The sequence below is a fragment of the Antechinus flavipes genome, chromosome 1 (genome assembly GCF_016432865.1).
Source record: "Antechinus flavipes isolate AdamAnt ecotype Samford, QLD, Australia chromosome 1, AdamAnt_v2, whole genome shotgun sequence".
NCBI classification, from domain to species: domain Eukaryota; kingdom Metazoa; phylum Chordata; class Mammalia; order Dasyuromorphia; family Dasyuridae; genus Antechinus; species Antechinus flavipes.
In genome coordinates, this window is record NC_067398.1 from 676157211 (window position 1) to 676183209 (window position 25999).

The following is a 25999-nucleotide window of genomic DNA, read 5'->3' on the forward strand; positions in this document are numbered from 1 at the left end:
CAGCCTCGTGTTTCCCTCCCCATCTCCACCGTCTCCTTTTCCCTCCTGCATTCTTATGCTTCCTCTTGAGGTCTCCTCTCTCCCGCTATTACAGCCCCAGCCACCCCTTGTCCATCCTCGCGTGTCCCCCTTCGCCATGTCTCCCCTTCCTTTGTCCTGTATCTCCCCCTCCTCTCTCTCTCCTCTCCCAGTTGGCCCTCGGAGCCCCGCAGTCCCCGCCACGTCACCGCGGTCCCTCCCCCTCCCCGGCAAGCCCAGCACTCAGGGAAGCCCCGGCTCGTGAGCCGAGCACCTCGCGCAGGCGCTCTGCGAGCCTGGCTTTCCCCGGCTTCAGCCGCCCCCGTCAGCCGTCCGAGGTGCCACATCGTCATGGCAACGGGCAGGCCTGCAGAGACGAAAGGGGGTTGCCTAGCCTTTCCTTAAGCTCACTTCGTAGCACCCCCACCCCACCCGCAGGGATCAATAATTCATTGTAGCTCCAGTTTGAGCCGGTTTCCCCAACAGCCTTCGCCGACGGACTGCAGAGAGGGGGTGTGTGCAGGGATTCCCCCGTCCTGGGTGGCGCATGCGCACCAGCCGGGGATTCCGCTGGAGGATGCCGCAGTGCACGGGAGGGGCGGGGCGCTTCGTGCTGCCGCCGCAAGAAACTGGATCGTTTCCCAGGACTCTCCCAAAGGCTTTCCTGTCCCCCTGTCCCCCTGTCCCCAAAATGCAGTGAGAGTCCAATTCATATTTCATTTTATCCTCAAAACGGCAGGGGATGGTGGATGCTATTATTAATCCTATTTTACAGATTAGGAAATAGAGGCAGGGCTGAAGTGACTTGCCCAGAGACACAATGCTTGACTGTAGGTCCAGAACTCTATCCATTCAGCTGTCCCAAATGGGCTGCCCCCAATAATTAGGTGCCTGCCAAGGCAGCAAGGGAAGTGTCTGTCCTCATTGGAAAGGAAGAGGTTCAGAGAAGGGAAGGGATCAGCATTTATATAGCACCCATTAAATGCTTTTTACAACAATTCTGAGACAGAGGGCTGTGATTATCCCCATTTTACAGGTGAGGAAGCAGGCCCATCACTCAATCCCCCAGGAGCACCAGCTATCTGTCCCCTGCCAAAAGGGATTCCCTAACTCCCAGGCTAGAACTGGAAGGGGATGTATGGCCCTCACCCAGACATCAGGCTATCCTCACCCAAGAGCCCCTTCTCTCTCCCAGGCTGTAAACCCCCCCCCCCCAATTAGTTAACAAGTTAGGCTGTGTCCACGTTGCTCTCCCCAGGGGATGGGGATTGCCTTGCCTGAAATGGGATGCTCAGACCAGGGCTCTTGCAGAAACAGCCATCTGCCTCCTTCTGGAGTTCAAGTGTTACGCAACGGGTCAGAATGGGTCACAGATACCAGACACCTACACAAGGGATAGAGACAAAGGTTTGGGACCCAGTTCTGTTTATTTAATGAATGGATCGCACACTGAGTATCTGTGTGCAGGGCCCTGTTGTGGGCTACATTGAGAGGGAAAAACAGGGATGGACTACCCATTGGGAGCTAGCTGGGGAAAGACAGGAGCATGGAGACTAACTACAACAGCAAAGAGAAGGGGATAAAGCTTACAAGAGGGGCCCAGACACAAAGCTGTGGTTAGAGTTTGCTTCTTCCTGGGGAGCAGGGTAATCAGAGAAGTTCCTGGCCATAGGCCTTCCAGAATGGATAGGATTTCAGCATGGAAGGGAAAAGAAAAGTTCCAGGTGTGGAGAACAGGTTCCCCCACTTAATCAAAAGGAGTTTTTTTCCCCTAAACTCTTCCTCCATACAGGCCCAGAGAATCCCCTGGGAACCCTCTGGTCCCTCTCTCAACCTGGGGAGCAGGCACTTTGCTCCAAATTCCCTGGTTCTTTCAAGGTTAAGCCCCCTTCCCTTAATTTCCCAGAAGCCCAAATACTTCCCAGGGGAATTCAAAAGGGAAGAAATCTCCTAACACTAAGCAGGGGAGGGTCCTTTAAGTAGTATTCAGTTGTCTGCAAGTTAAAACCAAAAATGCAAACTTTTATCTGTCTGGTAAAGGAAAGAAAAGAAAAGGAAGCAGGAAAAGAGATTGGGTTGGATAGAGGTCACCCTGCCTTTTACTTGCTCAGTTCCCTACTGTCCTACTACTAGCGCTGAAGGTAACCCTTGCAAGGGCGAGGAGAAACTCTGATATCCTGAAAAATTCGAGGGTCCCAAAGTGCAAGTGCTTTTCGGAGGCAGCAGCTATATATAGCCTTCTACAGCCTCAAACACGTGCATCAAGCCCTTGAGAAAGAAGGAACTCCTTGGTGGGCGCAGGAAGGTTCGGCACTAGCTAGGCCTAGAATAGAACATCTCTGGGTGGGGGCTCTCACTTGAGGAGTGGTGGCCATTGAATTGTGCCTACGACTGTGCCCCTTAGGTTTTGGTGGGGAGATGGCAGGTGGGAGACGAAGTCAATAAGCACTGTGCTGCTAAAATCCAGGAACCTTGGACAGTAAATGGGGAAGGAGAAGGTAGGGGGACAAAGAAAAAAGGGGCAACTTTTAGTCTCTGGCTAGATAGTGGAGGGAGAATTAAGTAAAATTAAGTTTAAATCACTTATTATGAAAAAAAATTTTTTTAATGCTACCCAAATCTTTTATTGGTTTAAGGAACTCAGTTCTGCTACCCATAACCCCAGTGGGAATTAAGTGAGCCCCACAATGAAGGCAGTTACCTAGTTCCTTGGAGGCCAATTTCACCTGTGACTGAACGTGCTCCTAAGGAATCGGGTACATGATAAAACTGGCAAAAAGCAGATGACCAGAGAGAAGGGAATATGGGGTGTGCTTGTAACTGGTCCATCTAACTAGCTTGGAGGGGGTCTCATGGAGGAGGGAGCAGGGGCCTAACCTATAGAGCCTGGGGCCACTACTCACTTGTCCTCTGAGCAATTACAAGCACAAGAGGAGGGAAAAGCCAGTTATATACACCTAAATCTCCCTTGACAACTTCAGCATGAAGTTCAAAGGTCAATGGGGAGAGGGAAAACTAGGATCTAGATCCCAATTCAGGCAGAAGCCCTGTTCACCCAGGACAGGCTCAACTTCCCCTTTTAAGGGAGAAAGAGGGCCCCTTCCCTGCCATGCCAAAGTCAGTGAGGCCTGAGAAATTGATGTTGAACTTTGGGATCCTGCAGATGAAAATTAAAGCTGTATCTTCACCAACCCCACCCCCCCAAAAAAAAAAAAATTAGAGAAATAGAGATATAACAGACAGACAGACAGAGACAGAGAGAGGAAGAAAAAAGGTGGCCAGTGCTGTCATGCTGGGTCAGGGAGTGGGATGGGGACCCTTCTGCTCTGAAGTCAGAGGGCAGAAGCGTGTTCCCAGGGAGGCAGCAGGAAAGGCCAGACAGCAGGCACCTTGGACGGGTGACTCCTCTTTTAATCAGTAGTACTGAGAACAGGGGAGGGGCATGGGTTTTTAAAAAATCCCACTGGTTCTAACTGGGGCTGTCCTTCCCACCCACCCAGAGCCTGAGTTGGCAGCCGGAGGACCGGCGGTCCAGACTGGGGTGGATCCCTCTCTCCCCTTGCCTGTTTCCATTCCCCAAGTTCTATTTCTGGGCATTGTAGGCCATGGTCCGCTGGTTCATGGGGTTGTCGGGGGACCTCATCCACTCCTTCTTCAGCAGCTGTTTCAGCTGGGAAAGGCGCATGTTGGGGTTCTCTTTCTTCAGTCTGGGCAGGTGCAGCTCCTCAAAGGCAGTAAAAGCAGCTTTCATGCGGCGCTCAGGGTGACGGTCAGAGTCCTCGCTGACACTGCAAGGGAGATGGGGCGGGGTCAAGACCAGGAAGAGGAGGCCAAAGGGGGGGCCTCCTGAGCACAACCCCCAAGCCCCGGGGATCGGCTCGGTGTGGGTAGGATCGCCTGGGAGCCCAACCTCTGCCACCCTCCTCCCTTCCGGGGCCCCCGGGGGGCCCTGGCACCTGAGGACAGCTATGGCGTCTTCAATTGTTCTGGCTTCCACGCTCCCCTCCTCTGGTACTCGGCGGTTGATATTCTCCTCCAAGGGAACTTCAAGGTGACTTTTTGGTTTGTCAACTGTCATAGAAAGAATGAACGGGGAGGTGGGGGTGGGGGGAGTTTTAAAAGGGACCCAGACAAGAGTGCCACAGCACCAGTCACGCCAGCGGGCAGGGTGAGCCTGGAAGGGGCACAAAGCAGGGGGCCGGCCTACAGCTCCCTGCACGGTCCTGGTACATCACCACACTTCATGAACACTTTTGCTGAGTTGAGATAAAAGCTGCTAAGTTGTGTCTGTCTCCAAGAGGGGGATGTAGGAAAGGCTAAGTGCACTTAATCTTCCAGGCTCTCTGCCCGCATTGATCGCCCCATCCCCGGGCTCAGTGATGGAGGCAGACCCCTGCTCCCACCTGGTCTTGAAGGGAGAGATCTGAGCTATCTAGTGACTGGGGAGACGGGGAAAGCTGCTCATGTGGCCCACGCCAAGTACGCCGGGGCCTGTGAACTCTGGGATCTGCTGTGGCACTGATCCTTCAGCCACATCCTTGGTGGGACCTCTTCTCCCTTAGCCTAGAGAGCGCTACTCAGGGCGGCAGCAGGGTTCAGTATAAAGAGAAAGAGTTAGAACCCAAGAACTGGGTGCGAAGCAGACTGCGCACGGCTCTGGACAAGGCGCTGTCCCTTGCTGGGCCTGGCTCTCCTCCCGGCTTCCTGTCACCTTGTGATGCCCTCAGGCTGGGCCTCCCCCTGTGGATCTGATCTCCGGCAGTCCCACTGCTGCCTTGTCTGCTCTGTCCCATTAGACCAGCCGGGCCGTCTGGTCTTGCCCTGCAGCCCCAGCGCTGAGCCCGGGGCGGTGGGCCCAGCCGGCAGGCTCTCGCACCAGGGGCCTACCTGTGTCCTCATTCTCTTTCTGCTGTTGGTCTCGGCGCAGCGTCTCCTCTATCTGGGCCCGGGTCACTTTGCCAGGGGTCAGCGGCTTGGGCGACTTCCCCTTTAGCTTGGAGTCTTCTTCCTCCAGCAGCCTCTGCAGCTCCTTCTTGCGCTCCAGCTGTTCCAGGCGGCGCTTCTCCTTCTCCTCCTGTGGAAAGAGAAAAGAGGACCTGGTCAATCCCTGCGTGCTCAGAGAGGCCTCCTGGGCGCGGGCTAAGGGGATTCACTTTAGAAAGGAGATGGAGCAGAGGGAGACGTGAAAACATGGCACCCAAGCACCAGTCAAGGAAGGGCCAGTGAGGCCCAGCGACGGCTGAGATGACTGATGTCCACGACCGCCAGAGAGCGGTCATGGGGAAGCGGGACGGATCTGCTCTGTCTTCAAGGACAGAGCTGGGACCAAGTAGGACCTGTGGCAGAAGCAGACTTAGGTTCAATGGGAATAAAAACTTTTTAACAGTAAAGACTAGAATGTGCCCTTCAGAGAGGATGGGTTCTTTTTACTCTGTGACACTAAGAGATCCACAATCCGGAGAGACCACGAGAGGAGAATCCCGAGTACAAAAATGCCTCTGCAGCTCTTTTTTTGGTGCCAAAGATGGAAATTGAGGGGAGCCCTTTGCTGGGAAGAGCTACTCGGGCTTCAATCTGCAAATGGAGAGGAGGAGGGAGGGCTTCAGAGAGTCCACTGATCCGGAGTGAAGCCAGAGCAAAACCAGAACAATTTATATCACAGCAGGACCACGCTGCAAGGACAGATAACTGAAACTGAAGAGCTCTGAGCAAGGCCAATGACTGACCCATGACATTCCCCATCCCAGAGCCGGCAGACTCTGGATAACGTTTGCTGGCTTGACTCTGCATGTGTGCTGAAAGGGCTCTGTTTTTCTTATTTACAGAGTGTGTGTGTGTGTGTGTGTGTGTGTGTGTGTGTGTGTGTAGGGGGAGGAAAGGGAGAATGTGTAAGAATTGATTTTTGATAATTAAAATATATTTTTTAAAAACAGGTAATGGGGGGGGGGTGCGCTAGATGGTGTAGTGGATAGTGCTGGACCTGAAATCAGGAGAACCTGAAAACAAATCTGGCCTGAGGCACTTAACACTGCCTAGCTGTATGACTCTGGACAAGTCACTTAACCCCAAATGCCTCAGCAAAAAAAAAAAAAAAATTAAAAAGAGGTAATGGGTTCCCCCTCTCACTGCAATTGAGATGTACAGAAATAGACTGGAGACCAAATAAGCATGTGTTGGATAGCTACTATGTTCCAGGTTCTATGCTAGGCACTGGGGATACTTGTACAAAGAATGAAACAATCCCTACATATAATCTCAAGGAACTTACACTCTAGTGGGAAGAAAAAAATACATAAGAATATGTAAATATATAAAACAAAAAATACAAACACAGGGAACCTTGTTACATCAGAAAAAGAATGAGGGTTAGGGAGGGCAAGATGAATGACTATGAATGAGAAATAGAAAGGTCTGATCTAGGTTTAGGATTCCTTTGCTCTACTCCATTCCTACACAGTCAAAGAGGCTTACTGTGACTGAACTTAGGATTGGGGACTTTTCCCAGAACAATATGAAAAAATTATGGAAAAAAGTTTCAAGTCAATTTAAGAAAGAAATTTCTAACCCACAGAATTATTCAAGAATGGAACATGCTTATTAACAAGGCAGGGCCTTAGAATATGTCTTTCTTCAGCTAACCTGAAAGACCATCTCCTGAGTGAAGTCTGAGCCTTCCCAGTCACTGAGCCATTGCTTCCCACCTGGATGTTCTTCTGGCCTTCATCAACAACTCTAGAAATCTCAGTGTTTTTGCAGAATCACAAACTCTTACCTCTCCTGTTTTCCGTATGACTAGTGAGGGAACACATCATGGGAAACTCCTCTCAGATTCTCCATTCACAATGGGGACCCAAGGCAAGTACCTGCAGGACTTGTGCCTGTCTATGCTTCCCTCCTACCCTCCCTTCCCCTTCTTTCTATGGATTGCTTTCCACTATTAGATTGAGCAATAGCTCTCTTTTACTTGTCCTGTTTCCCCAGCACCTGCATACTGTCTGGTATGTAATAGGTGCTTAATAAATGTTTATTGCCTGACAATCACTTAGTATCTCTTTCTGCACATATTCAGAGATAAATAAGTCATGATTGGCGACCTCAAAGAAACTCCATCTAGTAAGGGAAGTAACGATATACAAATGATTAGCTGACACCACAAAATACAGTAAAGGGGAGAAGAGAAAGGAAAACAGAGATAAAGAAGGCTGAGGGGTTAATGTCTGCAACAGCAGAATTAGGAAAGCAATGATTTATGAGCACTGGACTAGGTGGGAATTTAGAGATCCAGACCCACTTTCTCACTTTATAGACAAAGAGGCTGAGGCCCAAAGAGATTATTAGGCAACTGAGCCAAAGTCACAGATAGGAAACACTGAAGCGGCATTAGAAATCTGGGCCACATGATTTCAGATCCACTACTTTCTTATCTATGCTTTTTTTCAGAGACGGGAGAGAAAGAAAATAGTTCTTTCTGGTTGAAATATAAGAATAATAGCTAGCATTTTTATAGTGCTTTAACATTTGTAAAACACTGTGAACATATTTCACTTTCTTCACAACAACTCTGGGAACTTGGTGCTATTATCTTCATTTTATAGATCTTGACATGCCCCAGATCACACAATGAGTAAGCATTTAAGACTGGATTTGAACTTGGGTCTTCCAGAGCTCTACATTCATTGTGCCGCCCAGTTCTCTTCCATAACAGCTATATTTGTGTAGCCTAGTTTTAAGGTTTACAAAGTGCAAATGTTGTCCAATCGGAGCTTCTCAGCAGTCCTGGGAAGTAGGAAATTTCACAATGAGAAAGCAGAAGCAGGTAGATTAAACAGTTTGCCCAAAGTCACCCAGCTGGTGAGTGTCTGAAGCTAGATTTCCAGGCCCAGCCCCCTCTGTTCCCTAGCTATACAGAATGGGAGCAATGGGAGATGGGTTTGCAAAGGGAAGCTGGGGTCGAATCATGGAGGGCCTCAAAGCTAGTTTGGCGCATGGAATCTTTTGCCACAGCCCATGGAGAGGTGCCATGACAAAAGTCAAGCAGAGAGATGGTCAGGGATAGACTTTAGGGAGATGACTACCGAGATGGGACTGGAAGGGCAAGTAGGAGAAAGTTGCTGCAGTCCTAAGTACACAGAGTCTTTGGTGGGCATATGGAGAACAGGAAACTATTTCCCCCTTTTGGCCAAAAGAAGGAGGTCTGAAAAAATCCTTTTCCTCCTGGCCATAAAGGAGAGGCAGGCATAAGCCCAGATGCTGGTGGGCCAGGACGAGAGATTGAGTTGGAGAGCTCTCATCTAGTCATTATCTGCTAGCAAGGAGAAAAGCGAGGGAGTAAGGATCCTAACTCTACCCTTTCCTAGCAAGAGAGATCCCCTGGGCCTAGAGTCAGAGCCGGGAGTGGCCCAGTGTGGCCCTTTAGAGTTAAGTGACCAGTCTAAGGCAGTGGCTCTGACCCAATCTCTCCCATCGGACCCTTCTTCCTTATGGTTTTCCACTGTGCTCTCTGGACTCCCTAACTCAAATCTGGTCAGGTTCACTCCCAGGTCCAAGATAGAAGCTGTATGAGAAAATGCTGCAACGGCCTCATGAAGCCAAGATTCTGGGATTGGCCCCAAGCCCGTGAGCTGCCGTGTCACTCAGAGAGAGAGTATGGAGTCTTTGCGGCCGCCATCGGCTCCTCTCCTCCCTGGCTGCTTTATAAATGACCTCAGAGCAATTTGTCAAAATCAGTGGGACAGAGTGGGCGAAGCCCTCGTTTCTGCCTGGGACACTTTGGCACTGGGAGCGTTGGGCCTGGCTTGTCTGCCCACTCCCCAGGCTTGCCTGGGGGAAGAACTGGGAAATCAACCTGGGAGGCAGTGATATTAAGGCTAAACTAGTACTGTTCTGTAGGGACTTAGCTCATGTTTCTCAGAACTATCAGAAAGAAAATGGAGTTTCTTCTTGTCAGAGCTTTCTTTGCTTTTCCCTGCTTATAGAGGGTGGCCAGAACACACTGCATTTATATATTTATTTGAGGAGAGGGGAAGGGGAGAAACTGATACCCATTGAAAGCACAAATGGTTTCATTTTTGTTTTTCTATGCCCAGATCTCAACAGTAAATAGCACATACTAAGTGCTTAAAAATGTATGTTTCCACATGGTCTCTTCCCAAAGAATTCCTTGAGGACACGGTCTGTTTCATCTTTGCAATTTAATTCCTGGCATACAGTAGGGGTTTAATAAATATCTACTGACTGATTTGATGACCACTTAAGAGAGCAAAATAGCAAGAAGTTGATAAGCATTTATTACGTGTTTACTATATGCCAGGCATTGTGCTAAATGCTAGGGACACAAAGAAAGGCAAAGAGACAACACACAAATAATTGTGTACAAAACAAGGTGTTACAGGATAGGCAACGGCAGCTGTCTCTGCTGGGAAAGGCTGTTTGTAGAAGGTGGGATCTAGTCAGAACTTGAGGAAAATCGGGGAGATCAGGACACAGACTGCCCATGACAATGCGTGGAGCCAGATGGTGGAGTACAGGGAAGGGAAGACAGGTATAAGGAGACTGGAAAGGCCTGGAGGCCTGGGACTGCACTGTGGCCCGCTCTGGCTGAAGAGTGATGGAGGGAACCCTTGAGCCAGGAAGACTGACCAGAAAGCTGCAGCAACATTCTGGGTGGGAGCGTGTTCCATAATGGGTGAACAGGAGGGATGGAGAGAGGGAAGAAGAGAAGAGAAGAACTAGGCCGCAGAATCACTCTAACTAAATGATCAAAGAATGACCAATGCCAGCTCTTACAGAGGTCTCTGATGAATGATTTGGGAGTCTCTGTGGGTTAAGTGACTTGCCCAGGATCACACAGCTAGGATGTATTAAATGTCTGAGATCAGATTTGAACTCAGGTCCTCCTGACTTCAGGGCTGGTGCTCTGTGTCAACTAGCTGTCCCCTATAAGCCCACACTTCTATCAATGATCTGGATGAGTCACAAGGGCCATGTTTATCCGGTACGCAGATGACAATAAAGCCAGGGGAGTGACAGGGCTGGGAGACAATCCCACCTCAGTAAGGTCATTATAGGCTAAAATTATGGGCCAAATGTGCTCTGATGTGAGCTCATAAAATTGCCATTCCGGATACAAAGAGGGAGAAGTGTGGCTAGCACCCAGACTAGGGATTTTAATGGACGGTGGGGTGGGTTCAATCTAAGTCAAAAGAAACGAGAGCAGAAGAAGAGTGTGCAGAACTACAGACCCCATCCTGGCCAAACCACATGAAGAAAAGACATTTTAGGAAGGATACTGACATGCTGAAAAGCACCCACAATAGTGTCCAGGATGGCAAGGGACCTTTGATACAAGAGGACTGGCTGAAGGAAATGGCTCAATCTGAAAAAGAGAATGATTATGATATTGACGACAATCCTCATTATTATAATGAAACCTACAGCAAGTTAAGGTTTGCAAAGCACTTTATATATGTCATTGGATCCTCACAATAACCCTGGCAGGTAGGTACCTTTATTACCCCCATCTTACATATGAGGAAACAAGAAGAAATAAAAGTGATTAGCCCACCTAGGAAGTGTCTGAGCCTGAGTTTGAACTTTGATCTTCCTTTCTCCCACATCTAGTGGGAAAAGAGGGGAGGAGGGAAAGACAAAAACCACTTTGATTATCTGAAATGCTATTTTACAGAAGAGAGATTACTCTTGTTTAGTACTGAGGATAGAACTAGGGCAATGGGAAAAGTGGGGCAATAAGCAGATCCAGGCTTGACTCCCAATATGGTTACCTTGGGAAGTCATGGTTTTCCTTCCTTAGGATGTGGAAGAGGGGGCTCAGGGGCAGGTATCAAGTGAACAGTCCAAATTGGAGATTCTGTGAGGCTGAGAGTGTCAGAATATTCCAAGATTACAATCATGGCTAACTGGAAGATGATGGAAGATGCCATTAACAAAAACCAAAGTTAGAGAGAAGAATCAAGCTCTCTTCTGAGCTGACAACAGTGCTGGAGTCCTGGTGAGCCCATCCCTAGTCCATGACCAGGCACTGCCAGTTCCCACTTTTTCCATATGTTAAAAAAGAGGGGCAGCTTGGAGGCAGCAAGCCAGGAGGCCTAGGCTGGAGCCCTACACCCATTCCATATGAACTTGGGCAAGTAATCACCCCTCTGAATCTCAGATTCTCTATATGAAAATAAAGGGGCTGCACTGGTCACTTCTGGGGTTGCTTCCTCACAGAAGCCACTAAGGAGCAAATAAACCCAGAGAGCTCGCCCTTCCTATAAGACGGACATCACCAACATGCCTGAAACCAGCCTGGGTCTCTGGATGAGCAAAGGCCCCAGGATTTACAGGAACTCAGACCATGTGTTTCCGACGGCTTCTTTTTTAAGCCTCCCAGCTCCCCACCCCAGCCTCACCCAACCATCTGTTCAAAAGCTGTTTCCCCAAGGACACTCATTGTTTATTTACAAGACACCAAGGTTTCTTTGCCAGCACAGAATGAGCTGGATTTCATTTCCTGGCCCGGACTGCCGCCTGACACACCTGCCCTGCTCAGAACACATGCTTGCGCTTTCTCTCAGGGATGTTCAGGCCCCTTCCGGCAGTTTGGCCGCTCAGCTAACCACGAGAAGATTGTTATTCCTTCTAGCTGGCACTAAAGGTCATGGTTCCCAAGACTCCAATCAAAAGGATGGAGATGCTTCTTTATTCTTTTTCAAGAAGAGTCAGTGCTGTAAAAGGGAGAAAACCTGATAGGGGAGCCAAGAGCCCTAAGTCTTGGCTTCTTCTGCCAAACTCTCTGGTGGCCCGGGGCCCAGCCCTGGTCATCTATAAAACAAGAAGCCGGGCTTCCTTCTTGCATCCAGGGCCCGCTCTGTTCTGTTTCTGCCAGGCCCAGCTCAGGGCCCGAGAACAGAAGACTGCCTCTTTCACTTCCTAGTGGTATGGCCATAGGAAAATCACTTCATCTCTGCCTGCTTCCTCTTCAGGAAAATGGGGACTATACCAGCACCTCCTCCAATGAAACAATGTGAGTGAGCTCTTTGTAAAGGGCTTCACATAAAAGGAGGCCATTATCTTGAGCAGGACAGATGTCAGCTCTGACCTCCCCTGTCCTAAGTCCTATGCCCCTGAATCCTGGATGCTCAGGGCACAGCAAGTTCAGTCCTGTCCATCTGCAATTGAGGGAGTTAAGAGAGGTTCTGGGGCCCACAGCCCCAAGGATGGTCAATGTCAGGCGGAGCACTACACTCCTTCTGCTGAACCGCTCTGCCTCCCCTCGACAACCTTCCCAAGGTGCCCGTCCTTCACTTGCCAGGCAACTAGAGACTTCAGAATTTGGTTGCTGACACGCCCTTATCACCCAGTGGTACTTGCAAGGGAAAGCTCATACTTTATCAATATGGCACCTCCCCCAGCTGGTAACAGATATGGCCAAATCACAGCCCCTGAGGAGGACACTTTACGTGGAAACCTCACAGCCCTCTGGAACCAAAATGGAGAGGAGTTCTTATTCCCATTCCCTTTTTGGCCGAACATCCTTAGAGCTGTTCTAAGCAGCTCTCTGCAAGGCCAGCACTTGGGTCACTGCATCAGGCCTTCCCAGAGGAGCAGCAACAGAAAATGTCTGCTGATGGAGACTGGCGGGGAAGAAGGTAATGCATCTGTGGACAGGCAGGCAGCCAGCAATGGAAGAAGGAAGTAGACAAAGGTCTGAGGTGGATCCCTGGGGAACAAAATGGAGCTGCAAGAAAACTTTCAGCCTTAACAACAGAACAAGCAACAGAATGGAAAACTTCTTAACTGGCTCACTCTGGGTATCCACAGACAGGGTAAAAATCACAGAGTGAATTAAATTTCTTATACATTGACTATATATTTGAACATCCAATCATTCATGGCTGTGCTTTTGCTAAACAGGAGGTCAATGGCATAGTTGTCCAAGTTTCACTGCCCCACACTAAGCCAAAGTATGAGAAAAAAAAATCAGTTTAGTCACTGAAATGAGGCAAAAGGAAAGGGAACTGGGAAGGTTTTCAGGACACGAAGGTCAAAGATCTCTGAACAAAGAATGACAGATTTGTAAGGGTCACTGGGAACACTGAGGAGCAGAGAGAAGGAGCTTGAAGTCACAAGCAAAGTCAGAAAGAGAGCCTGGACTACATCAAGGAGCTCTCTGTCTTCCTTCCAGTCTACTTTTTTTTCCTCTTAAGGGCTACTTTTGACAGGAGTCCTGTCTTCTTGTTTGCCCTGTGTGCAGGTCCATTTGAAGCTGGACAGTCTGTGTGACAGTCAGCTTTCTGGGTTCAAAGGGACAGGGGTGCCAAGGAGGAGGAGAGTACTATGGCAGAGACAAGAGCCATGGGCATCACAAGGGTAAAGTCACATCTACACTGCTCCTGAGAGAGGCCCTGGCTGCTGAAAGTCTGAGTCAGGCTGAGCTCCGCTATAGCACAGGCAGGATTTGTATCCCCCTATTTAAGCTGTAAATCATCTATTCCCCCCCACCCGCCCCAACAGGGCAAGCAGCAAAGTCACTGACTTATTTATAGTGTACTTATTGTGTTTGCTGAGAATAAATCAGAAAGGGCTTCTTGCACTCCCTCCCCAGCCCCAAAGCCATCATCCCCCCCCCCCCCCCCCCCACCACCACCACCACATTAACAGCTCAGCAATTCCATTTCCAACCGGTGCATTTGAGAAAGCCATAATTCCATTTTATGGGCAGGCTGTTGAATGAACGAAAAAGGCATCCCTTCCTCTGAGAATTTCCTGGGCAGGATGGCCTGATGGTTTTAAATATATCTGACAGCAACAGATTCACAGCAAAACCATCAGCTCAGGAAGAAAAGCAAAATGAGTGTCACTGCTGCTCAGCAGGGAAGGAGGCGACCTGGTTTAATCCAACCTTCTGCCTGAATTTTCCTCAGGCTCTGAAAGAGTAGCACGACATCACCCCAGCTAAGCCGGCCAACTTTCCAGGGCTGAGAGGGGGGAGTTGTGGTTCATAATATGTACATGGCCTTGTTAGGAATCTCAAAGCACCATCAAAGGCTGAAACAAGAGCCCAGAGACCAGATTCCCATTACTCAGTGGAGAGTTTCTCTATCTATGAAATGGGAAGATCTGTGATGTCAGCACAGGAGCACAAACTAGAAGAGCCAGTTGGATACAGAGGGGAGACTCATATAATGTTATAGCTGAGAGAAACTTTAGGAGGTCAAATGCTAGAGCTGAGAGAAAGGGTCCTTAGAACACTTGCCAGAGCTGTGAGGACCCTTAGAATAGAAAATATGAGAGCTGGGATAGTCTTTGGAACATAGAATGTCAGAGCTAAGGGGTGGGTGGATTTAGGTCACATGATATTAGACCTAGGAAAGATGCTCAAGGAATATGAAGTCTAATCTCCTCATTTAAAAGGGAGCCCTACCTCAGGTCATAACATGTTTGCTTCTTGTGTATGTGTGTTTTTGGGGGGTGGGAGGGAAGGGAGGGGAAAATAGTCTGTGCTCATTAACCAAGGCTATTCTATTCAGAGGCAGGGGAAGATAGTCAGTCTCAGAAAGACCCCAGGCCTCAGATGTTTATCTTGATATTCTAAGACTGTAGCCACAATTGCACAGCAGGTTTCTTGCTGGGAGACTAGAAATGAATATACAAATCCTGAAGATCAAGGACATTAAATCAGAGCTATTTGGATGGCAGGTGAAGCACGAGGCCTGAGGATGGAAAACCTTCATTCCAGTCCCAGCTCCGTAGCTGACTCAATGTGTGACCTTGGACAATTTAACATTCAGTCAATAGTTACCTCAAGCCAGCTAGTACTTCCTTCTTCTGAAGAGGGCTGCTCACACCCAATCAGGAAATGAAGGCAGAAAGGGCTTTATAAATTGTCTCACATTATACAGATATAAGAGTTTTATTTGCATTATATTTTAAATCAGGGCTTCTCAATTTCTTTATGTCACTGATCCCTCATGGCAGTATGATGAAGCTTTCAGACCTCTTTTCTCAGAATATTATTTTTAAAAGCATAAAATTATAGATTTCAAAGGAAACCAAACATTTTGAAATACAGTTATAAAAATATTTAAAAACCCTACTCCAAACAAGCAACCTGAGTTTATGAACTGGGCCCAGGTTGAGTCCCCATTTTTGGAGCTTTTAGAAAATTCTTCATTTCCATCCCATCCTCCATTCCCACTCAAAGGTAGATGATAGGTCAAAGGCAAAAGAATAATGGTCTTAACCAGGGTGATCATTTAGATGTTCTTAAAAACTCTCACACTACTATAAAACTTTAAAACACGGTGAAGGGGGCAATTAAGATAGATCTGTAACAGTCTCACTCTACCAACAAAACTAACATAGCAAGGTTAAAGAGAGAAGAGTATTCCAAGATCTGGGGGCAGGGAAGGATAAGAAGGTAAAAGGAAGAAAGAAAGGGGGTTGAGATAACCAGCATTTATTTTCACCACTTTAGCTTCTGTCAGAGCTGGAAGAGACCAGGAGTTCATGAAGCTGCTTGAAGTAGAAACGCACAATTATAAAGGGAGAGCTGGATGAGGGCCCTAGAGAGTCCTCCAAAGGGACATGAAGGACTTGGGGTCAAGCCCTAAATCTGCCTCCAGGGTGATGAGAGTCCTCTGCCCTGGACTTCAGTCCCTGCCTGAACAACAAGAGGCTAGGCCAGATCTTAGGCCCCTTCCAGCCCTAGCAATCAGCACTTCTCTAACTCCCCTCATTCTCCAAGGCCCAAGGTCACAGAGATGACAAATTGCAGAGATGGGAGTTGAAAGAATTGCGTCTGATTCCCAATTCAGGGCCCGCTGCCCACCAAGTGGCCAGCCAACTCCCCCTTTCATTATTCAAGAGCTTGGGCTGATAGGAAGTTTGTAGAGCTGCAATGTTAGGAGGGGCCTTAAAGATCCCATAATTTGAAGGGAATGAAAGAATCCCTCCATATCCAAAAGCACATAAGCTGCTATCTTTATAGTGGCCAGGCTCATTTCATCAGCCTCTGGAAGGTCCAAGGACTTTCAGAGGAAAGAAACAGAAGAATATTCAGGCTGAGAAAAGATTGCTCAGTTCCCTAGCCACTCCCCATCAAAGGGAGAAAACAGGGTTGGGGGACACCGACCGGGCTCGGTAGCTCATAGAAGGGGGCAGGTGGCACAAACCCCTCCCTCTGGCCTGGTCATTCGGCATGGCTGGACGCCCTGACACGCCTGCGCACACGGCTTTGTCCTTGCCCAGTCACTGGGGCACTGACTCATTAACATTCTGGAAGCTCGGCCGCCTCTGCCCCTCCTCCTCCTTTCCCCTCCCGGTGGGCCTCTGGCCAGAGCCAGGCTGTTCCGTCATATCGGCCCTTGGAGAGACCCCCTCCTTGCTGGTCTCCAAGCCTTGGGCAAACTGCAGATCTCACACCATGGTGGGGAAGTCCTACAGAGGACTTGATCTGGGAGCTACCTGGTCCTGCTTCTGCCAGCGACTGGGTGAGTGATCCCGGGCAATTTCACCTGTGACACCGGGATATTCCAAGTTGGCCAGGAGGTCAGTGACTCAAAGAAAGGCTCTGCACCCCACGGTCACAAAGAACTGGGAACAAGGGAAATGCCCGTCCGCTAGGGAAGAGCTGCAGCCCATGGCGGCCATGGAAGAATATGATGAATACAGAGAAGTGAGAGGCCAGGAGTGGAGGGAGGGAAGGCAGCCGAGCCGAGCCAGTGATTTCCATGGTGACCACAGCGACTACACGGGAAAACCCAACCAGCAGCAAAGAGCCCAACGGACCCAGAGCAGGCCCTCCCTCCCCCACCGGCCGCACACCAGTCAGCCCGTTTTCTCGGCTTGCTCTGTTTTGTCTTTCTTCCTCTTAAAAAGAACTCTTTGGGCAGCTTTCTGGAAGGGAGAAGGGAGAGGAAGAGAGAACAAAAGCACCTGTGAGGAGCCCAGGGCCCAAGGTGGCGTCCGCCCTGCACCAGGACTGCTCCCAGGGAGAGCTCGCAGTCCTTCCCTACCAGCAAGGGGCCGCAGGAAGCGCGTGGCTGGAGTGGGAGGAGGGGAGGCTCTGTGACAGCTGACAGATGGCTAGGCAGCAGGTGCCCTGGTACCCCGAGAAGGGAAGGATGAGGGAGGAAGGCGCCTCAGGGAAGCCTTCCCGGAGGAGTCAGCTGTCAGCCTTCTTTTCCTCAAGTCACCTTGGATTTATTTGTCAGCGAGTCTCCTTGTATGTGAGTATAGTGAGCACTGGGTGTTGTGAGCACTGGTGTAGTGAGGACGGTGTAGTGAGCACTGGGTATAGTGAGCACCAATGAGTAGTGAGCACTGGTACAGTAAGGATGGTGTAGTGAGCACCAACGAAGCGCTGGGTGTGCATTCTCTAGCTAGAGCCTCGGACAACCTGGGGAAGGGGACGAGGGGGACATGACCAAGGCCGCACAGCCAGCCCGGGGTTCGAGCTCTCTCCCAACTCCTTACTGATCTTTACATATGCATGTCGCTTGGGGCAGGACTGTCTGCCTCTATGCCGGGCCGGGGCCAGGGCCTTGCAGAGGCTGGTGCTTAATTAGTGTGGGCTGTCTGCAGATGACCAGAACAGGACCTGCTGGATAACAGAACCTAAAAGGGAACTCAGGCTAAGAACACAGTAAGACAGCGCTTACCCATTAAATCTCAAGTCTGACTCTTGGTTTTAAAAACAGACTCCAGTGATCCCAGACGGGGGTGAGTCAGCAGTTTGCCAAAGATCTGGGGGTTTGGGGACCCCGAGCTCAGGACGTTTCACTATGGGAAGAAGGACCAGGCTTCCAGGGAGGAGAGAGAATGTCCCTGCCCTTTACCCCCAGCCTGGCCCAAGCTGAGTACCATGTTGAGAAGGGGGACCAGGGTGATCGGGGACAGAGGGAGGCTGGGGGCCAGACTAGGCAGTCAAGGTGATCCCCCCAGGGTGGGATTTTGTGAATCAAGTCGAGGGCTTCCAGGATGTAGGCTCTGGAGAGCTCCGCAGTGATGGGAGGAAGGCCAGCACCCATGACATCACAGATGGAGGAAAGGAAGGAGCCTTCTCACCTTCCCTGCTCCTCCCACAGCCGCAGCCCTCCTCCCCAAGACCATAAACCACCTCCAGGCAGGGAGCACAAACTGGATGGAACAGAAGGGGATGAGTCCCCAAATCATGCCGAGGATGTTTGGCTGAAGGAACTGGGGATGGCCAACCCCGAGTAAGAGAGGATACTTGGGGAAGAAGGATTTTCTTAAAGATTACAAACTTCCTCTCCAGATACTCAGTCCAGGAAGACAGTGATCTTCATATATGGGAGGAACCTTTATAAATCAGAAAGGGCAGACTTAGGCCGTGTGTCCAAAGGGCGGAACTAGGACCTTTTAGGAGAGATGGGCACAAGTCACAAGGAGGCAGATTTCAGTACAATATAACAAAAAACTTCCCAACAAATACAACTGACCTAAAGTGAGGAGTTTGTATATGAAAAGTCCCTTCCAGTTCTACTATCTTGGGCTCTGTATTTTCAGGTCTTATCAAACTCTGACATTCCACAAATAGAATATACAAATTGGGAAGAATAGAAAAGAGTGAATCTCCTACCACCAGCAGTATCCAAGCGACATCTGACCTGGATGATCTCTCTAAGGTTACTTCCAAGTTCCCAGCTGGAACTATTTTAAAAGAAATATAGGCCCTGATAAAACTCCTGGTCCTTAAGGTCACACATCTAATAAGTCAACGCAGCAACACTAATGATACCTTAGGGAATTCTTAACTTGGAGGATTAATGGACAGAATGAATAAGATTCCTTCCTTAGGAGGAAAATTTTTAAATTTTCTCTAGCCTTAATTCTATGTATTTTATTTTATGCATTTTATAGTCAGACTGCTGATGAGGTCCACGATACACACAAGTTAAGGATCCCTGCACTAATAGTAGATATGTTTTCCCAAGAACATACTATCTTTTGGAAAAATCAGAATGTCTCTGTTCCCTATTTGATTTCACTTAGAATATCTGGAAATTGGTGGCCAGAGAGTCTGATTCTGTTTTAAAACCAATATATTTATGAGGAGATCATGGAGGGGTCAGAAACCAGTTCTCAGCTTCTAGTTCTGAATGACCATCATTGCCTCCATCACTTCCACGATTATCCTCACCACCAGCTTTGGAATCCAGGGGTCAAAGAGATTTCTTGAGTCCATTCCTTCATGAACAATGGCAGGATTATGTCATCCTCATTAGAGTGACCTGAAGTATGAGAGGCAGCAAGGCAGCTGAGGTCTTAAGAAAGGCTCCAGAGAATATCAAGTTTCATTCCTTCATTTAATATTAAAAGTGCCTGGAACAAGGGTATGGAGATGGATAATGCTGGGACAGGTTTAAAGAAGAATTAGTTGTTTCTGAGTTGAAGTAAGTATTAGGTGCCTGAAGTAGGCCAGTGGTGGGTGAGTATAGAATAGAAAAAAGTGGCTGATATATAAGTGTTGAGTTTCTAAGGCAGGAATTTGAACTCAGATCCTCCTAACTTCAGGGTAGGCTTTCTATTGACTGCAACATCTGGCTGCCTCCAATGTGAATATTTTTTGTGCCCTATTTTCCAAGTAGAGCAAAGGTATAAATTGGGTGGACTAGAAATCAAGACTGAATAGCGAGTGAATTTCCTACCACCAGCAGTACCCAAACAACATATGAGCTGGATGACTTCTCTAAGGTTACTTTCAAGATCTAGGGTTCTGAATGGTCAGAGATGGATTAGTAAGACTTGACTCTGAATGGATCAAGAATGAACAATCCAAGCAAGATGGGATAGAGTCTGATCTTAATATTATCTTTCTTTCTCTTCTCTGATCAGATTGCTTGAGCAAGGTCTTATTCATATTTTTATTTATCCATCATTTAGCTCCTTTGGCATTCTGTTGAAACCTATGGACTCCCTTTCAGAAAAATGTTTTTAAATGTGTAAAACTAAATACATAGGATTATTTAAGGAACCCAATACATTATTTTGCATTTGTTGGAAGATTAAGAAGTTTATGGACCTCAGGTTAAGGACCTGGCTAGAGTCATTTTCCTAATGACTAACCTCTAGAAAATGTGTGTATTCCTTAACTTCTTTACTATATAAGGCCTGTCATATTCTGAATTGATCTTCCATTTATAAGATCATAAGATTTAAAGTTGTAATAGATCTTAGAGATCACTGAGTTCAACAGATTCATTTTACAGAAAAAGAAAATGAGATCCAGAGAAGGGAAGGAATTTGTTAAAGCTCATACAGATGGTGAATGGCTGAGCTGGGAGTCAAACCACAGTCTTCTCCTCTGCTCCATCTCCTGGAGCACTGTCACATGCTGCTTCTCCCACCTTTTCTCCTGACACTACTCCCCCTTCACCCACTTTACACTCTCATCAAACTGCACAAAGGGGCTATAGAATTCAACCCTCTCATTTCAGAGACAAGAAAATTGAGGCCCTGAGAGGTCAAGGAAATTGTTCCAAGTCACATAGAATCAAGTTTCAAATCCAAGTACTGGACATTCTCTGCATGTATCCTGTCTTTCAGTGCCTTAGTTTAGGACACACACCCTCATAATTGGAATGTCTTCTCCCCCAATCTGTCTATCCTGAAATCTTATACACCCGTCAGGCCTGGAGAAAATGCCCTGTTGTAGGGAAAGGCATCAAGTGTGGTGTGCCTTCTGGAGGCCTCAAAATGAATGCCTTGATTTCTTTGGAGAGCAATATACATCATCAGAGAGAAAGTCTGTTTTCGCAGAGTCCTTGAGACCTTAGAGCAGAGTGATGGCAGGGATGGCAGGAACCACAGAACAATGTTCTCAAGGAAGCTTATCCTGACAATGTGGGTGCTGTGAGGAAAGGAAGCTGCCACCCATTTTCCTTTCTCCTTCAACATGTGACATTGGCCTATATGACATTGATGCTGATGGTCCATCCTGGCTGGCTCTTCCCCACCTCGCTGCTGTTCTTATATCCAATTCTGGGTCATAGTAGTGATATTCCTATAAATTTCTCTTATTTTCTCTGCTAGACTATGAGCTCTCAGCAGCGAGCGAAACACTAAAAGCTCTCCAACAATCCCTCCAGCTTTCAAATTCTACATCCCCGTTTTAAGGTGGCATCTAGATTTGACATCCTATGAATATAAAAACAGAATACAGACTAAAATGTAAGACTGCAATAAGAGGTTTAGAACATTATATTAGTTCAAAGGATGTTCATGTGGCTCTCCAAGGAAATCAGACATTCATTTGGGGACTTCCAGAACGAGAGCTGAAATGAGTGCCAAATAAACAGTAATGTCACAGTGACAGGAATCAGCCCATTAACTCTCCATGGTATTGCCTCCAGGCATTCACTTCCCAGTCTCCAAGACTTTATCCTTATTATGGGCTGTCTGTCCTATAATACACAAGTTGAGCCCACCCGCCTGCACTGTGCTAAGCTCCACCGAACCCTAAAATGATTTCCCTCAAGTGGGGAGGGGCCAGCCAGGCCGGGCCCTCAGTGCCAGTGTCACACAGACAGACATCACATGTCGGAGGAGAAAGGAGAATGGGTGGCAGCTCCCTTGGCCCCCGGCACCACCACAGTCCCCTTAGTGCCAGGGAGAGGATGGCTACCTCCGGTCCTCTCCTGCCACCTTCTGGCCAAAGTGAACAACTATCTGAGAAAAACCAAGGGGACACTTAGGGAGCCCTGTCTTCCTGTACTTAAGAGAATTTTCCATTGACAAGAGATGAGATCTGTCCTCTTTGGTCCCAAAGGGCAGAAAACTAGGAATGATGGGTAGATTTGGGGTCAACATCAGAAAGACCATCCCAACCTTCAGAGTGAGCCCAGAGTGTTCCCATCAGTCTTGGCAAGCAGGGGTTCCCCATGACCCGAGGGATTCAAAGGAAGGACCACTAGGCTCAGGGTGAGCTGAATCTGGGCCTGTTTCTCTTCCTCTGGAATTCAACAAACCCCCAAAAGTATTTATCAAGGGTTTACTCTAAGAACCTGTATTTTTATGCTGTAGGCGCCATTTCTGATATTCCATGTCCTGAGATCTTTCTCATATGTGTGTGTGTGTGTGTGTGTGTGTGTGTGTGTGTATGTTTTATAGCTTTCTCTTTCTCTTTCCCTCCCTTTTTCTTTCTCCCTCCACACAATAATGTGAAAGTATTTCAATAAGAAGGTTAAAATGCTGTGAGTGCAGATGAGAAAGGTCACTTCACACCAGAAAAGATAAGGGAAGACTGGAGGAAGTGTGACCTCAGCCACATTTCCTCTTTCTATCTATCCTGTCTTCCAGCTAGATGGACTCCTATCCCCATTCCTAGTTTCAGGGAAATTTCTAATGTATTTTTTATATCCACTGGTAAACACTAATATTTCAGTGTCAGCAATCAAGTTTTTAATGGGTGAAGAAAGAACATAAGAAGCAAGCCTCTTCTATGGCAAACAAGGCCATTTTAAAGAGTTTATGGCTGAAACCACATCAGATCCCACCCACGACATTCTCAGAAAGAAGCCATCCAGCTTTTTCTTAAATGCTCCAGGTTACTGGGAGTTCATTCACTCTGAGGGCCGCTCATGTCACTGCTGGACAGCTCCAACAGTTAGAACTTCCTTAACACTCAACAGCAACTTGTCTCTTTGCAGTTCCCTTTCATTGTCCCAGTTCTGCCCGTTGGGCCCTGTCCCAAGCCACTCAGAGATGCTGTTAGCCATCATGGCTGCCTATAGCTTCTCTTCATTGAGCTAAACACTCCCAATTCCTCTAACCTGAATCTGGGGAGGAATGGGAGGGGGCCCCCGGGAAGTGCACGACAAGCCCGTCACAGACCTTCCTCTGCTCCTTCCTCATGACGTGTTTGTCGTCATCCTTCCAATAGGCATCCTCCAGCTCCTGCTGCCGTTTGGCATCAGCTGCCGCTTTGGCCTCGGCCTTCCTCGCTCGGGCAGCGGCCGACTTGGTGTTCTCGCCCTGGAACTTCTTGGGCATCCCTCAGCATGGACTTCAGGGAGAGAAGAACAAGGGTCAGGAATCTGTGGGACTCCAGGCCGCCCGTCCCCCTCGCTTCGCACTGAGCACCTGGCACAGAGACCCACAGTGCAGCCTTGGGATGAAGATGTCAGGGCCCATCGCTGGCTAAGCAAGGAGCTGGCCCAGGGGCCCTCTGTGGACCTCTCAGCACCGATACCCTCTGAGCTAAGAACCGTTCCAAAACTATGAATGGTGTGCTAAAAACTGCAATGCAGTAAGCAGACAGACAGTGGGGGATAGAGCTGCCAAGGGAAGACTTCCTGGAGGAGGGGAGGTTTAGGTAGCGCCTAGGAACAACTCCAATAAACAACATGGGTCCTGCTTTCCATGGGCCCAGACATTCTGTAGAGGTTCTTTCCAACCTACTTGAGTTAACTTTAAAACTGTTTTGTGTGTGGGTGAAATGAGACCTATTATAGGTCAAATTGGCAATCTATTAGTCAACCTTTCTCCACCTGGTTCCTGCTCATACTTGCCAGATTCCTGGGGAGAAACTGGCTAACTATCCCTTTCCCAGTTTTTCAAACGTACCTCAAAATTCAGGTATAGTTTTGCTACTTAAAATAAAAATCAAATATGTTAAAATGCCAATCATCCTTGACCCTCATTGAATGAAGGACCATAAATCTGATTCTTTCAGATAATTGAAGGCTAACCCCATGTAAGCATTTTTAACATTTTTAATTCTTCTGGATGAAAATCAGTAAGAAACTGATTATACACACATCCACGCCTGTCTTTTTTAACAGTATAAAGAACAGAATCAAAAGTGTTGATGACTTATGGTCATCATTATAAACATCAAGAATCTGATGGAAAGAACTATGAATTGGGGAGTCAGGAGATCTGGACTCCAAAGTCCTGCCTTTATCCCTGGCTTAGAATCATAGAATACTCTTCTTTGGAAAGAATCTTAAGAGATTATTTAGGAAATTGAGATTCCAGGACTTCATGCATTTTCCTTATCCAATATTAAAAAAGGATGAAAAGAAACCAAGAAGAGCAATGAAAGGGCAAGATATAGCTATGGATAACTCAACTGTATTTTACTCCAATTCCACACAAGGGCCAAGGGCTTTAATTGTTCAATTTTCTTTCCTACAGCTACTGGGACAAGTTAAGGGAAGCATTTGCAATTTATCAACCAGTTGCAAAATAAATGTGAATAATGGACCTTTATAACTGACACAGAAATGTTTGCAAGGCATAGTGATTTGGTCCTCCTTTCCACAGGAAGCAGCAGTGGCAATACCCACAGGACCTGAGAATTGTAGTTTAGAAAATATCAAACAGAAAGCCAGAGGTAGATTTATTGTTTGTAAGTGATATTATCGTATCCCATGATTTGTCTCTGTGACTCCTAGGGAAGATGCCCTTAGAGATCCCTGAGCCAATCAGCCCTAAGAATGACCCAGGGAAGCCTTGGGGGAACCCCAGCTGAAGTGAGGCGGACTTCCAGCTGCCTGCAGCCACCAAAATACAACAAAATAATTTTAGAACTCTCCAGGGAAAGGAACATTACAGCAGTTTCTGGAAAGCCCTTCCCCTGGTCTGGGAGGGTGTCTGTCTCCTATCTCCAGGGAATTAGTCACTGACAAGACTGTCATCCTGTCCCCCAGTTGGTAGCCTAAGAGCTCTCTCTCAAATAGAACCTGATAGATTTTTCTCCCTGAATTCAACCTCATTTCAAATATCCAGATGCACTTGACATAACAGAGAAGCCCTTTGCTATGAGGGGAAAGACTTCAACCATATTTTTGGTGGTTTAAAAGGTTTATACAAGACAGGATATTGTATTGCATTTTCAATTCAATAATTTTTAAGCATCCACTATAAGCTGGAAGGCACTATGTTTCACAACCAAGATATAAAGATAATTAAATGGTGGATGGGAAAAAAAAGTAACAAATACAACGGAGAGTGGGATACACAAAAAGGAGAGGGCTAAGCAAAGGGAATGCCCTCTTCTGGACTGTGTTCTCAAAGATAGAGGACAGGATTTGCAAAATTCAACAAATACTTTTAAATATCTCCTAAATATAATATACTGGAGATACAGACACAATCAAAAGCCTCTATCCACAAGGAGCTTCCATGCTCCAGGCCTTTCCTCCAGTCTAAACACCTTGCTTTGGTGTGGGTTTTTTTTTTTTCTCCATTACTCTAAAACTGAGATTTTGTGTCCCATTCTGGGGAGCCCACTTTAAAAGGGGCATTTATCAGCTGGATCTACAAGCAAAAATGTGTGGCTAAGAGGAAGCATCCTAAGAGGAGCAGTTGAAAAAAATGGGAATGTACTCACATATTTAAAGGGCTATTATTTGGTAGAAAGTAATACAGAGTAGGTTTTCAGCTCAAGAGGAGCAAATTAGCCAATGATGGAACAGGCTGTTAGGGGGACAATGAGTTCCTTATTACCAGAAGCAATCAGGTGTAGGTTATATTGGCCGCTGCCAGTGAGAGATGCTTTGAGCTGGTCCTTAGGAGATTTGGACCTTTAAATATCTCAGTTTTAGGCAGTTCTTTAAAGAGGTCTCAACTCAAAAACTTCCATTCCCCTCCTAACAGCCCTGGGAGTGACAGACATTTTATTCCTAATCTTACAACTCAGGGAAGGATCTATGAATTGCTTCAGGAGATGCAATGGAGCCAACAGCCAAGGCCAGGGCACCAGACTTTCTAACTCAAAAATTCTATGATTTCAAAAGAGGCAGAATATTGAGAATCCAGGAGAAGAGTAACACTGGCCCTTTAGTGCTCATATGCCACAATCATCCATGTAAGGACTCCTCAAAAGCCTCAGTGTGGCTCTAAGGCAAACCAAGGTTCTCCAAAGTGGTCCCAATGGAGGAAAAACTGCTAGCAAGTGGTTAAGGCCTTGAATGACAGCACCTTGACAGCTTGAATCCAAGCACCAACCTAG

General features: G+C 47.6%; 1 protein-coding gene across 2 annotated transcripts in view; it reads right to left on the reverse strand.

The window, feature by feature from the left end:
- Positions 1–963: 963 nt before the first annotated feature.
- The window catches only part of CCDC124 (coiled-coil domain containing 124), a 39840-nt gene continuing 14804 nt past the window's right edge, over positions 964–25999 (reverse strand). Inside the window, exons 2-6 of one of the 2 annotated variants that reach the window (XM_051972377.1) lie at positions 22876–23047; positions 4906–5092; positions 3975–4089; positions 3582–3806; positions 964–1402 (exon numbers count right to left, since the gene is read on the reverse strand). In XM_051972377.1, coding sequence (XP_051828337.1) covers positions 3602–3806; positions 3975–4089; positions 4906–5092; positions 22876–23034 — 666 coding nt within the window. In that variant the 5' untranslated portion in view covers positions 23035–23047 and the 3' untranslated portion in view covers positions 964–1402; positions 3582–3601. Of the gene's footprint in view, positions 1403–1426; positions 3807–3974; positions 4090–4905; positions 5093–22875; positions 23048–25999 lie in introns of those variants that run through there. The other variant, XM_051972376.1, reaches the window with a different exon arrangement.